This window comes from Lissotriton vulgaris, chromosome 12 (genome assembly GCF_964263255.1).
Source record: "Lissotriton vulgaris chromosome 12, aLisVul1.2, whole genome shotgun sequence".
NCBI lineage: Eukaryota > Metazoa > Chordata > Amphibia > Caudata > Salamandridae > Lissotriton > Lissotriton vulgaris.
The window spans coordinates 390178612-390193038 of NC_141700.1; the positions used below are offsets into that span (position 1 = coordinate 390178612).

Genomic DNA, 14427 nt, shown 5'->3' on the forward strand with positions numbered 1-14427 from the left:
TACTGTGGTGGGGAGCACGTAGTGTTTTTAAAATACCCCTCACACACCAAAAGGACCCTTGGTGTCTTTTTCCAAGGTGCCACTCCAGCATCTATATCTGAGCAAATTTAGGGCTGTTGCTGTCGGATAACTATTTCTCATGGACTGCAAATTCTAATCCTTTACCTTACTGATTCACTTTAGTGTGAGAATCTTGACAGTGGAACAGCAGTGTGATCAAAGAGGAGACATGGGGGCGCATTCCCTTGTTTGGCCACAGCGCCATAGAAATTTACAGCTGCAAATAATGTATAAGTGGTTTATTACAGTGTCTAGACATGAATGGCTGCATGGCACAGGACCGTATCATTGCTTCTGTGATCTTTGTAGAAGAACGAACACAGATGCTTGTGGTGAGAATCTTTAGTGATGCGTGTTACAGAAAAGAGTGTGAGTACATCAAAAGAAGAGATAAGCCGCGTGGTCCTGGTGGTTTATTCAGGGAGAAGGGCCTTCTGGCATCCCTCCAGTTTTTAAACATGTGCACTTTGCATATGCCTGTAAGCTGTCCTGAAAAAAGGCTGGTCCCATACGAAACTTCGATAACAAGAAACGTGCTGAATTTATTGCGTAGTTTACAAAACTATTATGCCTTTCAGAGTAGATCTTCCATTATTAAGTCTATATTTTTGTAAACAGTATGTAGGACAGAATATTTTTGTCACACTATCTTTACTACATGATATTGTGGTTCCAAGCCGACTTGGGTAGGAATGCCTATACAGAAAGCCCTACACTCTCGCTGAGCAATGGCCAATGACCCCCATGCAAAAGACATGCAAAAACACGCTTCGCTACACCCATCCATGAAAATAAAACAGAAACATCTTCATTGATCAACACTCTAATAATCTGTTTCAAAACAAGCTGAACAAATTTCCTTTGAGACCCACACATAACCAACTATCAACAAACACCATGCACGGTCAAAGGTTGGTTTGTTGAATTCTAACAAAATGGCAACCAAATAAGAAACACTCTTTTGCTGAAGGCGAATAAATACTGCCAATAACATAACACATCATGATGTTGATTACAGCCTCTACCCATGCTACATACTAACCCACCAACTGCCACACGCACATCTCCTACCCCGACCCAACTCCTATTTGCAACCTCAGCCACAAAACCATGTGCTGAGACCAGGCAGTGACAAGAGGAACAATCTTGTCAATTGCTTTTAACACAAGGTAGCTGCTCATTCCACCATCACTCTGAAGTGGGACATAAAAAGATACTTAGAACAAATCTTTTAATATTATTGCAATTGTAATTGCCTTTATCTGCCGCTTACTACCCCTGACAAGGCGTCGAAGTGCTTTACGACAGGCAGCATGCTGCTTCAGAAAGCAAGGTTAATGGTTAGTTCAGTGTTATTGGTTACTGTTAGTTATTGGTATGTATGATGAGGCTAGCAGCTATCAGACCCTTCTCTAAATTTCAATGGTGGAAATATTTGACTATTTTAATTGTTGCTCCCTTTTGTGGATTCTGTAGTATGAATAGTCCCTATTTCTAAACTTAATATACTGAAGCATAACTATCAAATATTACATTTTGTACTTTGGACGCTCCAATGAAATTCAAGTTTAGGGCCATTACTCCAGTTGTTAATTTGTTGTATTATACTGTACTGGTTCTAGCTTTTTGGTACTATAAACAGAGCTACTAAGTACACAGCACACTATCAGCAAACATTGTATTTTTTTAATTAATGGTCCATTGGCGAAGTGTGGCTCAATGATTAGAGCGGCAGACCCTGATGCAGAGGTCTAGCCCGGGACCAGGGTTCAATTCCACACCTCAGCGGGTCTTGGGTTCAAAATTCCACGGACCTGATAATTCTCGCCTCGGTGCCTATTCCAATCATGGAGTCCCACACTGCAACTCTGGGCAATAGCTTGTTTAATCTCAACAACGGCCCCCACAACGCTAAGGATGCTGGCCTCCACCTTGGAGATACCCAGGAGTGGATGCCTCACAGGGAAAGCCAGGATGGGTTCCAAAGCGGTATTCGTACAAGCGCCTTGAGACCCTTGCGGGTGAGTAGTGCGCTATACAAGTATCAATTTACATTTTTTACATTTACATTGCATCCAGCACCTCAATAGGCAACTGCTTTAATATCAGGATATCAAATAAAAAATATTGTGCTGATAAAATATCATTCCAAAAATATAGATGGTGAAAACATAGACAAGGAAGCTATACAAAGATAAGTCTGGATGTATGATTCCTAACTCCACATCGATACCTTGAATACATCTGTGCATATAATCAAGGGACGCATAAGGCAAACGCTGTATGTATTTATTATGAAGGTAAAAATCAAAGTAGTTTGCATCTATTGCTGTCCTATGTATCAAAATATGTTTTTCGTAGGGTGTAAGTATATTCACTACCTGCCACTTTTTCACTGCTGAAAAAGCTCTTATCTAAAGTTGGGAATGTTACAGTTTCATCCATATAATCAGAATTTTCAGAACATTTCTGAAGCCTATTTTATCTTTTAATGGTTTCCTTATTGAAGACAACTTGAAAAAAAATGTGACCTAAGACGTGAGAATGGTTCTTACATTTATATGATATACCCAGAGTATCTGAAGGAGGTGAAGTAAGTTCATTAGATGGTGATGACGTAGTCCATCTCTTTCAGAGAGAACTTCAAAAGTGAGAGCATCCAGAGGAAGTTGTGGTCTTCAGTACACTTCCAAGTTCATGTCAAATGATTTGGTAGTGCAGTGGTGGAGGTGCATCGTCCCCCCCGACAGCCTCAAAACTTTAAAAATAAAACAATAATAAAACAGGTTTATTACAGTTTTATTTTTCAGGTTCTAAGTGCGTGGGAGTCTTGGGGCGGGGCCATTGCAAGGGCAGTGACGAGAGGGAGAGGCTGCACTGCTGTCAGTGGGCATGTCGGTTTAGTCGGCCGCCTCAGGATAGCCAAACTGGCATGCGTACCGAGCTGTCTCCAACCCAGTTGTGTTACTGGGTTGGAGACAGCAGAGCGGAAGCTCCCAGTCTCGCTGTAAGTGCAAGTTAACAGCTCTCAGGCCAATCCTGACGCTGCTTTCAAGCATGAGAGCAGCATCAGGATTGGCCGCAGGGGAGTCTGTGCTGCACTGAGGACACAGAGAAGAAGAGCAGCGTGCAGCAAGTGATTCTTTTCCCCTATTTTTTTTAATGCTTTCTTATTGTCCATTTCCCCTCCATCACTCCCTAGCTTCCTGTCGTCTGTCGCTCCGTCCCCCACCACTCCGCCCACACACAAGCCACTTCTGCGGTAGTGGTTGAGGTAAATTAAGGGCCTACCCTGGAAGTGCCCCTCAGCATCAGGGTAGGCTGATCTGGAGCAGTTTTACTGTTTCATCAATAATCTTGTGTCTGTAGTGTGTGGCTAGCATTGGTTATTTGCGTCAGAAGTATGGCGACGGGGTGCCTCTTGGATGCCCCATAGCATCCCGAGCGTGACTCTTGGCATCGATGGGAGTCAAATGCATGTCTCATCAAACAGGACAATAATGTAGAACCTGGTGAGGTGAATTAACAAAGCTCCCAGAGTCATGTTATCTGTGCAGGAAATTTAAATATGTAAGGTTACATACAGGCAAATATCAAAACCGCCGGCCATCTTAGAACAGGGCTCTTGTAAGACAGACAAGCTTTTCTGTTGTAGGACTATCAGCCGCATCTACAGGCTAGGACACCCTGCCCTCTCTCGCAGTACACTGACCAGTTTGCCATGCACACTTCTTTTCATGACATCCCCGGCAAGCCCTGGTACCACATCAAAGCAAACTAGCTGAGCAAATGTTTTTGTGTTCAGTCTGTAGCTGGGGCGCCAAACTTTAGAATGTAATATCGTTTTCCTTTCCTTCCATCCCACCTCCTCCACACAAACCTTTTGTCTGCCTCGTGCTCTCTAAATACTAACAGATGTTGGTGCCACAAAGCTTTGAAGACCTCTGTTCACGCCCACGTTCTTTAAGCCTAACTTATTCCAAAAATGCTCGTAACTCTGGTTGCCACAAGGTGAAATGCAAAAAACGTGCCTTACTGAGCCTCGAAATAAGATGGTGTACACCACCCCTACCCCAGAGTTAACTCTGCACTGCCTATTAACAAGAAGTTGATAAATACTGCACTCCGTGAAAATGCATTATGGCAAAGAGAATATACAGAGATGTCTTCACCTACTTGGAAAATTCCTCTGTGGGTATTATGAATACAGGCATTTTTAACTCGCCATATGGGGAATCACTTTACAGCAGCAATCATTGGCAAAACCAACATGCCTGGCCGTGGCAAGCTGATGTGAGGATTATTTTATTGCAAGACTATGCCACAAAAAACTTAAAGAAGAAAGAAAACACGCCACCCCTTAATGATAGAGGTTATATGCTTGCAGTAAAAAGTTTATATTAAAAAAACATTCCACATCACATTTACATAACAGTATTGCGCGCAATGGGTTTGAGAATGTGTCGGCCCGCTTACTTGGCACTACAGTCCTTGGACTCTGTATATAATGCAAAATGTGTAGCTGGCTTTTTAAAACTATGTTTAAATATTCGGCGCAGTCTTTGTGTGGCTTAGCTACCTTTGATTAAATTATACTCTTATTGTTTAGTGTTGTTCTCGGAACTCGAACACAACGCCAATTCTGTAATGAGTATATTAGAACTACGCTCAAAATTCATCGCAGAAAATCCAAGGCCCAGTCTATTGTTCTAAATGTACGTTATTTGTTAAACGAAGTTCTTTTTAAATCTTGTTTTAAAAAAATGTATTTAATGAATTGTGCTTTTATTAATTAAGATGTATTCAGAAATGTAGTCTTTTAATCAGTGTATGTACTTTTTATGGTTATGCAAAATTGTAACCGAATAAAAGTTTTTATGATGACATAACAGTAATGTTGCTTCCCATAGCACAGGTGTACTTAGAACTGGTATAAATGCTCATTTTAATTTCAGTACACATAACAAGTAAATAGGTGTCTTATTGATGCAAAGAAAATACACTTGGTTTTCAATTTCTGGAGATATAGTTTTGACACAAAGGTGGCTAAACCCAAACAAAACAAGGATAAAGACTGGAAGCAAATAAGCAAAGTAAAATATTTGCAACTTCTTTCTAGGCTGGTGTGTAGATGTGACTGGGAACAATGCCATCAGTCACAGTGTGAGAGAGCCAATGGCTTAAGTGAATGGACATATTGCTCCATGCTGTATGCTGTTGAGGGCTGAAGCAAAATGTGTGAAAGCTGAGCAGACCAATGGATGAAGAATACTGACCCCTGGCCATTTTGTCTGTATAAATGTGTGCATTTTTATTATTACATGAGACTAGGAAGACAGATAAAGCTGTCTCAAGGGCATACCTAAACAAGCATTTGTAATCCAATAGGTGTCGCATTTGCGAGAGTTTAAGCTATTGGCATTGCAAATGACAATGCCTTTTATTTCTCTGTTTTACTAATTAACACATACGTAAAAGGCATTGGTATTTACAATGCCAATAGCTCAAACTCTTGTACATGTAAGACCTATTCAAAGAGGCGGCTGCCATTGTCCCGGGCTACTCAGAAAGTTAAAGAGTGCATGGCGTGCTGAATGTTGCAGGAAAGGATTTTGTGCCTGCAGTAGGAGTAACTCATTAAAGAAAATAGTGCTTACAGACTAAATAAAACGTACAGTGTAACATCTAAAGTAAAAGGGCAAGTCTTCATGGGAGGCTACAAATGAAGACAAGACGGCACTAAGGAGGGACTAACAAGCCTAATAGCGAATCAGAAGCCAGCATTTATGAAGGGCAATGACACAAGCCAATGACAAATATGGACGGAGAGTAGGTGCGACTTCAATTCCATACCTCAATACAGCATGCCTCGCAGAGCAGCGCATGCGCTGTCCAGGCTTGACCTAAAAAGGTGAACGGGACACATAAACACAAGAAAGATAAAACAGGTGATTTCAAACTGTACTGAATTTTAGATGTTCTTTGTCAAGGAATAAGGTTGAGGGAATGTAGTGTGTAGAACCTGTGCAGGAACAATACAAACCCTTTGACTTTTAGATAGTCATCTGATCAGACTAAAATATATTTTTTTATCAGAGAAGAGTTGGGTAGATAACCAGGTCTCCTAATGTAAAATATACTCACAGTGAATTATAAAGACAATTGTCAGTCATTGCAAGTCAATCCGTGATGCAGATAACTCAGGTGATGGATGACTCACTAAATATGGTTAAAACTTGAAGATTTACCCCAAAACAATTGTCGCGTTCTGTGTCAATTGCAATGGGAGATAGATACCATTTCAAGACAGTTGAACGAAACGTTGCAATCATTTAAAGGGTTGTAGGGTATCTGGTTGGGGCAACTAAAAGAAGTTGTTATTGGCAACTGATGCCCCTTAACAGCAAGTGGCATAACTTTGGTTATCTACAAAGCCCAGGTTGTGAATTTAAGATTTCGCTGCAAAGGGTGCACTGGAGATATTTGACGGGGTTAGATGAAGGGTGATAAGTCCCATAGCATCTAAGCAGCCTTCATTCTAACTTTCTCAGGTTTATTTGTAGGGGTGTGCGGAATTTGCCTTATTTGCAGAGTCGCACTGGGCCAGAAAATTGTCGAGACCATCAAATAACAATGGCCCCCATTAGTGAATCAGGGCTGTATTATACATTAGGGTACCAGGGGCGTAACGGGCATATGTGCTACTATGTGCACCCCTGGAGCAAAATGATATTACAGAAGGGACTGCATGTGCACCCCCTTCTGTAATACTGATATTGCTGGCACACATGTAGCATCAGCATTATCATGAGACGGCATTCCATCATTTGCATGGGAGCGTGGCCCCAAGCAAATAAGTTAATTACTTTGCTCCTGTGCCGTATTAGGGATGTGGACGCAGAGGAAAACATGCCCTTAGGAGGTGCACTGAAAGTGTGCCACAAAAAATGGCACACTTTCAGTGCACCTCCATAAGGCAACCATCTGGAGGGGAGAAAGATGATCCCAATGGACTCCTCAGAGAGCCACCCGCAGATGGGTGCATCACTCACTGCACCCACCTGAAAGGGGATTTTTCTCCCGTCTTTAAAGTCAGGTGGCATGCCGCCTACACTGTTATACATGGAGTGACTTTGAAGCAGCCACTCTGTTTTTCACTTTATTGTGCTGCGCCCAGGGCAGCACAACTTTGAGCCTGCACTGGGGGCAGTGCGTTCTTTGTAATAGGACACACTGTCCTTATTTGTGCTTGCTGCACTTTTTGAACGGCTAAATGTTGTGCAAACAGGGATAGTATGCCATATGCATAGTACGGCCCTCAGATAACTGAAAAAGTGACCCACATTTGTAAATACAGCAGTTTTGAACTGGGACAGACATATTGTATAGGTGTTTTGCAAGGTATGGGAGACTCATGGATTCTACCTTGTTGCAGGCAATATTTCTGGCAATATAATGGAAATTCCAATAGTAAAACCTTGAACCAGCAGACCATAAAACAGGCGTACAGACATACAAAAAGACCGGCCCATACTCAGATCTATCAGATCAGTCCCTCTGGAACTGCCTGATTTGATTACCCTGTAGGCCAGCCCGACCCCGGTTATTTGGATAATAATGCAAAACTCCTCAAAATGTGGGCAAAATTAAGCGAAATGCAGCAGCCAACATTTGGCGCCATATTTCATTGTGGAATGTGGCCTCACGTCCAAAAATAGCACAGAAGGCACAAGTGCCACCCACAAACAACAGTCACTCGTGGCCTGTGCCCGCGTTGTTCCTGTGCTTCCATGGTAAAATTGAGGCATAAGGGCGGAACTTCGTGTAAAATGCAATTTATCAAATTACGCAAAACTACGCAAGCGTAATGGGAATTTCAATGTTGCCTAGATTTGTGCACCGCTCAAAGAAAACTTTTCAATAATCAAATAACCAATTCGTTGGGGTGCTTTAGGGAATTTAAAAAAAGAGCCTCAAATGCTTTCCACTCTGGGGGCAGAAAGAGTTGGCAGAGCTTTGGCTCCGCAGGTATCTGCTTCCCACAAGCTGCTGTTTGGTTAAGAAATGCCACAGTGCAACGTGAAACCCTGACTGTTTTACGGGGTGAGAAGTGGTGGGAGACGGTCTAGGCCGCACTAATGATTTCAAAACATGGATGGAAGTGCCGTCTGCGGGCGCGAGCCTTCCGTCGGATTACTTTCCATTTGTGCGCGCGTGGGCCTCTTTTCTGGTTTATGCGTGGAGAGGGTGGGGGAAGTTTAGGAAGTCTGCTCGTTCTGCTTGTCGCATACACCTTCTGGTACTGCGAGTACACGTTCATTTTGACCGCGTTCACATCTTGTCGGATTAGGACGACATTATTTTAAGGCCGCGCTTTACTGCATCTCGCGCCACGTCGTGGCCTCCGGCGTGTGCATCGCTATCAAAGGGACTGCCTGATGTTGGCAGCTGCTGTTGACAAAATCATAAATTATACAGCTAGCTGTGGGGACAGTTGGCCTCCCTGTGCAGGGCGTGCTGGCTGTGCCGGTGGCGGGGCGCAGGAAGCGTCCTCAAGGGCGAGTCTGTGAAGTTTGGGCCAGCCTGATATTACCACTCGCTGTCCCTCCCTGGGCATAAGAACTGGGCATGTTGGCCTAAGAAAGAACTGGACTTGCTTAACGTTTAACATGCCATAGCGCTTCATCCCACAGCCCGGCATTTCTTCATTTTTCATGTAATGCTGCACAGCATTCTGGTAGCCAGCATAAAGCGCCTGTTGGTGTGCGTCATATATACCCCTGATTCCTGGATACCAGGCACCTCAGACATTCAATAACACAACGTGAGGCAGAGCGCATGCGCTTCTCCTTACAACACGAGGTCCAACCTCCCGGCCTCCTTCAGCAGCCTCATCGCCTCAGCTACCATCAAGTAGTTCTCTGTCATGGTGAGTGCCCTTATTAAGTACTATAAAGGTCTCGAACCAAACCATGACAACTTCAACACAAAATATTAAAAACCTACTCTCACACTACTAGCCACCAGGTCACCTAAACCTAAAATAGTGGGTGGTAGTCCAACCTAATCCCCTATACATTCTGTGGGGCTATTTTTGATGTCTAACCTAGCCCAATACAAAATGGCAGTCGTTGGACTGCACCACCCTCCCAATCTGGGGGTGGGGGGTGACTTCCATTCAGTCAGCTGCCCCCAAACACGCCTTGTCCTCACTGTGCATGGCGTGCTGACTGTGGGAGCAGGAGGAGGCCTCTACAATGCGATTGTGAAGTTTGTTCCAGCGCTAGATATTCCCACTGGATGGTAGCAGGTTGACTTGCCCTCCCCGTGCATCAGAGCTGGGCATGGTGACCTAAGAAAGGAACAGGGCTTGCCTCGCTTACCTTTCAACATGGCATAGCGCTTCATCACACAGCTTGGCATTTGTTCATTTTTCATGTAATGTTGCCCGGCATTCTGGTAGCCAGAATAAAGCGCTTGTTGGCGTGCGTCATATATATATTCCTGATTGCTGGCCACCAGGCACCCCTGACGGGTGACAGCACAACACTGCATTTGACGCAGGTGGCAGGGTGTTGCGCTGGTTTTCGGTGCAGGTAAAGTTGTGTTTCATTCCAGGCGATGCTTTACTCTGCATCAGTTCGGTACATGTGGCAGACTTGCGTGGCTACGTTTGGTGCAGATGTCAGGGCCTTGTGAGATTGTATGTCAATATATAGTAGACTTTGATATGATAGAGTTTTTTGTTTCATTTTGTGGCGATAAAAAGCAAAATACTAAAGTGCTCTGATGGGGTGGTCTTCTTTATTTCTGTGTATATGGCTGTGACAGGGGGTATTGATTGGCATTTGAGCAGGCAGCAGAGAGGGCTATTTTAGTGCAGTTTTTGGGTGGCATTCTTCAGTTATTTTAATGATCCATTAATATGTATTTTTTTATAAGTTATTAACCAAATAAAATTGATTTCGAAAACCTTTTTTAGTGCTTAATTTGTGCCGGTGGTTGTATTTGGTGGACACCACCACTCATTTTTTGGGACCGTTGCTGACTTTTCATTATCAGACTTTGAGCCAGAGCAGGAGAGAGAGAGAAAGGAAGACAATGGAGCAGGGCGTTTGGGTAGTGGCATTCGGCAGGCCAGGCGTAGGGCTCCTTTAAAAACCTTTAAAAAAAAAAAAAATAAGCTCTGTCTTTTTTTTAAGTGCAATGCACAATTGGCGGGTATGTCCAGATAAATGATTGTCGTTATGCATGAGTAACTCTTTACAAGAGCAATAATGCAACCCAAAATCCAACATGTCTGTGACTTCAAAGGTAATGCGCAGTTTTGTCAATAGTGGAAATTTCAAGAGGCAAACATTGTCAGTAATCCATTTTGAATATTGGGACCCCTTATGTTTTTTTGAAGTATATAAATGTCTGTAACTTTCTTTTAGGATTCATCTGATGAAGTTTGCACAGCAACGATTGGTGACGAGCATTTTCATCTAGAAGGTAATCCAAACATATTTTTGAGACACCTCATTTTAATTTTTACATTTAGGTGGCTGAATGTGAAGGATGATCTTACTGACAGTAAAGTACTGAAAGAGGGCGTAGCTTCAGGAGTCATAGCTTAGCAATGTGGTAAAGGGCTGGCATTCTAAATCTCCAATGGAACTCAGTGCTCTACTGTTGTGCTGTAAGATAAACTGGGTAGAGATAGTTCTGAGGAGGTCTTGCATCAGCAGCTAAACATTGTTGACTTGAAGCCTCCTGCATGGGCCTGTCACTTTCCTCGAAGTCTCTTGCATTGGCCAATCGCTTCCTTCTGCTAGTGCAGCTGCGGCCCGTGTAAGTTAGATGCAGTGGGGCCGGGTGGGGGGGATTTCGAGAGACGACGCAGGGGGAAAATTAAATAAATAATTAATTTTCCATCGAGACACCCCCCCCGCTCCTACCTGCACAGGTCGCGGCTGTGCTAGTGTTACTAGCTCAGTTTCGTATGCAATCCTGTCGCTCCCTACAACCATTCAATAGACATCTTCTCTTTTTTTTCCCCCTGTCCTACACAACTGCCTACCTTGATCTTGTTTCCCACACTGCCAGGTACCATTTTCATTTCACAGAGTTTGAGAAATTCTCCAGCTCTCTTCTCCTAGCCTCACCGCTTCACTTGATTTTACTACCTGTCATGTTTGAGGGAGTATGCTACCTCAGAAGTGTTACATTGCTGGTTCTCCCATGCTCAATCCGCCTCCTTCTTTCTGTTGAAGCAGTTGGCCATGCCTTCTGCTTAGAGATTCAGAAGTCTTTTGATCTTCCCTTTCACTCCCTGACTTCATGTTTTACCCTTCAAGACTGGGGAGACTTTAGAATGGTGACATCACACTTCAACACCCAGCTGTGTCTGACTTTCTCTTTCACTGTCCAATCAGAATGCAGCAGAACAGATGAGTCAGATGTTTCTCTGTTGGACCTGTCTTGTTAAGAGAGTGGGTCGCAACACTTAGCAGCTGAGATGTACTGAATAATTTTCACTTAACTGAAGCTATGAATGTATCATTTGTCTGCAGTGTGGTTTCTTCATGTTTTACCTTGTTTAAAATTCCTTGATGACGACTTAAAACTTAAATGGGACACAATTTAGGGCAAGATGACCGAAGCCCTTTAGCAGTCACAATACCTGCGACTCACTAAATTAAAGGGTTTGCGACCACTAAATGGCTTAGGGACATGTACTAAACCTGTTTAGTTTATTCAGCAATAAGTTACCTATTCCCTAAAAGGATTTAGAAATGCATTACGAATCGCTATTTGGAAGGGCGTGTTTAGGGCATTCTTCCCAAATAGTAATGTGGGTTGCAACATATCAATGTTTTGAAACCGAAATCCGGTTGCAAAATGTTGACATTTTGCCAATACCTCAAAGGCTGTGGTAGGGGAAGGGATCCCACATGGTCACTTTCTGCTTTGTGAATGTTAAAAAATTGTTTGGGAGTGGAGAGTTACTCAAGAGACCACTGTCAACTCTTAACCAAACTTTTTCAAAAGTATATTTTTTACTTTAATGCAGACCAGCTACTTTTAAGAAAATCAGGTTGCATAAAAAAAGTACTTTATTGAAATGTGACCACAGACATAGTGGTCTCTGGACCCAGAAGGCAAACATCCCTGTGATCGCATCCAAACATGGTGAGTCACAATTTGTGACCTATCTCATGAAAATTTAGTAGGTAGGTCAGATAGCGACTCACTGTAATCCAGAATTCTAATTAACCAACCTATTATTAAGTAGGTAAATTCACAAAATTCCTTACTAGTCGCGAAAGTGCTGCTTTAAAAATTGCGACCAGAATTTTGCGATCAGTGTTAAGTACATCTGAGGGCCAGATGTACTAAGCATTTTAACCCCTTCCACACTCATGACGAGCTGGGCTCGTCATGGTGTAGCCTCCTCAAACACTGATGACGAGCACAGCTCGTCATGAACAATGGGAAATTCAATAATCCAGCACAGCAGCAAAATATCGCTAGCAGCGATGGTGTTAACAGTTTCAATCACTCCAGCTCCGCATTTGCAACTGTTAAAATGCAGGCACGGCCCGTGCCGGGCGTTATACTGGGGCGGTGACGTCAGGCAGGGGAGGGTCAGGGTGGTGGGTTGTAAAATGCGGGATATGGACCATTAGAGGTAAGTACCGATAAAAATAAATAAAATGAATTGCGTTGCCCACACTGCATCACATTTGGCGATGCAGCGTGGGCAACGAAATTCATTTTATTTATTTTTATTGGTACTTACCTCTAATGGTCCATATCCCGCATTTTACAACCCACCACCCTGACCCTCCTCTGCCTGACGTCCCCGCCCCAGAATAACACCTGGCACGGGCCGTGCCTGTTAAAATGCTTGTACTTAAGTACTAATTCCTTTGTAGTAGTCGAAAAAGTAATTTTGACTCCTAAAATAATAATGTGAACTCATAGCAATTCGGTATCTGGGAAAGCATATTTTAGTCATCTCTTTCATATTACAAATTGATATCTATGATTTGCAACCAAATCAGGTTGCAATACATTGATATTTTACCGATACCTCAAAGGAGGTGGTAATGCATTAGTAGACGGGAATGGGTCTCCTTTGGTATCCCGTCCCCTTTGGGAATGTATTAAAAAAACATTTGTTGAAGAGTAGGCAGTTCTATAAAAGCACCATTCTTGATGTGTATGGATGCTTTGCCTTTGACATTGTAGACCTTCATTGCTATGTATGACAGATAATGGTCAATGTTCATTTCCTATATATACTGTATGATGAACAATGTTTAAATAAAAAGACTTAAAAAATAAATAAAGAGTAGGCAGTGGCATACAGGACCATTGTCAACTCTTAAACAGAAAAAAAGGTGCACTTTCTTTTCAATGCAGTCCAGTTTCCCTCAAGAAAAAAACGGGTTTTATTAAAAAAAGGTTCCTTTTTGTAGGGCAATCACAGACTTAGCGGTCTGCTGGCCCCAGCAGGCCACCGTCGCTTTGATGGCCTCCAATCGTGGTGAGTCACAATTTGCGACCTACTTTGCTTATTATTCATGAAGCAGGTCACATTGTAAACCACTACGATTTAAATTTTTAAGAACCAACCTATTAGTACATAGGTCGGTTCTCAGAAATCTTTACCAGCCACAAAAACGCTTGTCGGATTTCGTGGCCCGATATTAGTACATCTGGCCCTAACTGTGAACGTTTCAGGGCACATGACAGACATATTAGGAAACCAGATCAATGTAGATAATTGAATTTAAAATCCGATTAAAAAAAGAGAGGCACATAAGTATGTTTTACGTCGCCAAATTTATAACCTTTTTTATATGTATAAAAAACACACTCTGCACGAGGAAGATAAAAGAAATCTCTTAGCAGCCAAAAAAGCGCCTGGATTTAAGTTCTGTGTTACTTGAAGCCCGATCAAATCCCTTTCGAATTAATAGACTTAAGTGGCCAACAGCAAAAGGCTCCGGATTCTGGGATTAGGAGTGTAGCTGGTGAGAGGGATGGTGCATGAATTCTTCCTTTTGAACTATAGAAAGAACAAAGTCAACATCAAAAGCATTAAGCCGTGAGAGCGGATTGTTGACTCAGTCTTGTTGCCTGACATGAGGTTAGTACTCAATAGAGGCAACTTTTTGTTTACCAAGCGCGAGGCAGGAAAGGAACCGTTTGACCGGCCTCATCAATTTATATCTGCCGCTCGCCTTTGATTTTTTTCTCCTTTTTATGTTTCTGAAACTTGGCTTTCTAGCTGATTTGAACTTTTCTGAGCATTGTCAATAAACGTGTTCCGTAAAACCACGCAGAAGGCCGAAAACAACCAATTCTAATTCAAGC

At 42.8% G+C, this 14427-nt stretch overlaps 1 protein-coding gene across 3 annotated transcripts in view; it reads left to right on the plus strand.

The window, feature by feature from the left end:
• NKD1 (NKD inhibitor of Wnt signaling pathway 1) overlaps positions 1-14427 on the plus strand; it is a 215500-nt gene that overhangs the window by 116344 nt on the left and 84729 nt on the right. For all 3 annotated transcript variants that reach the window (XM_086945151.1, XM_086945153.1, XM_086945152.1), the window contains exon 4: positions 10497-10554. In XM_086945151.1, coding sequence (XP_086801277.1) covers positions 10497-10554 — 58 coding nt within the window. The remainder of the gene's footprint in view (positions 1-10496; positions 10555-14427) is intronic.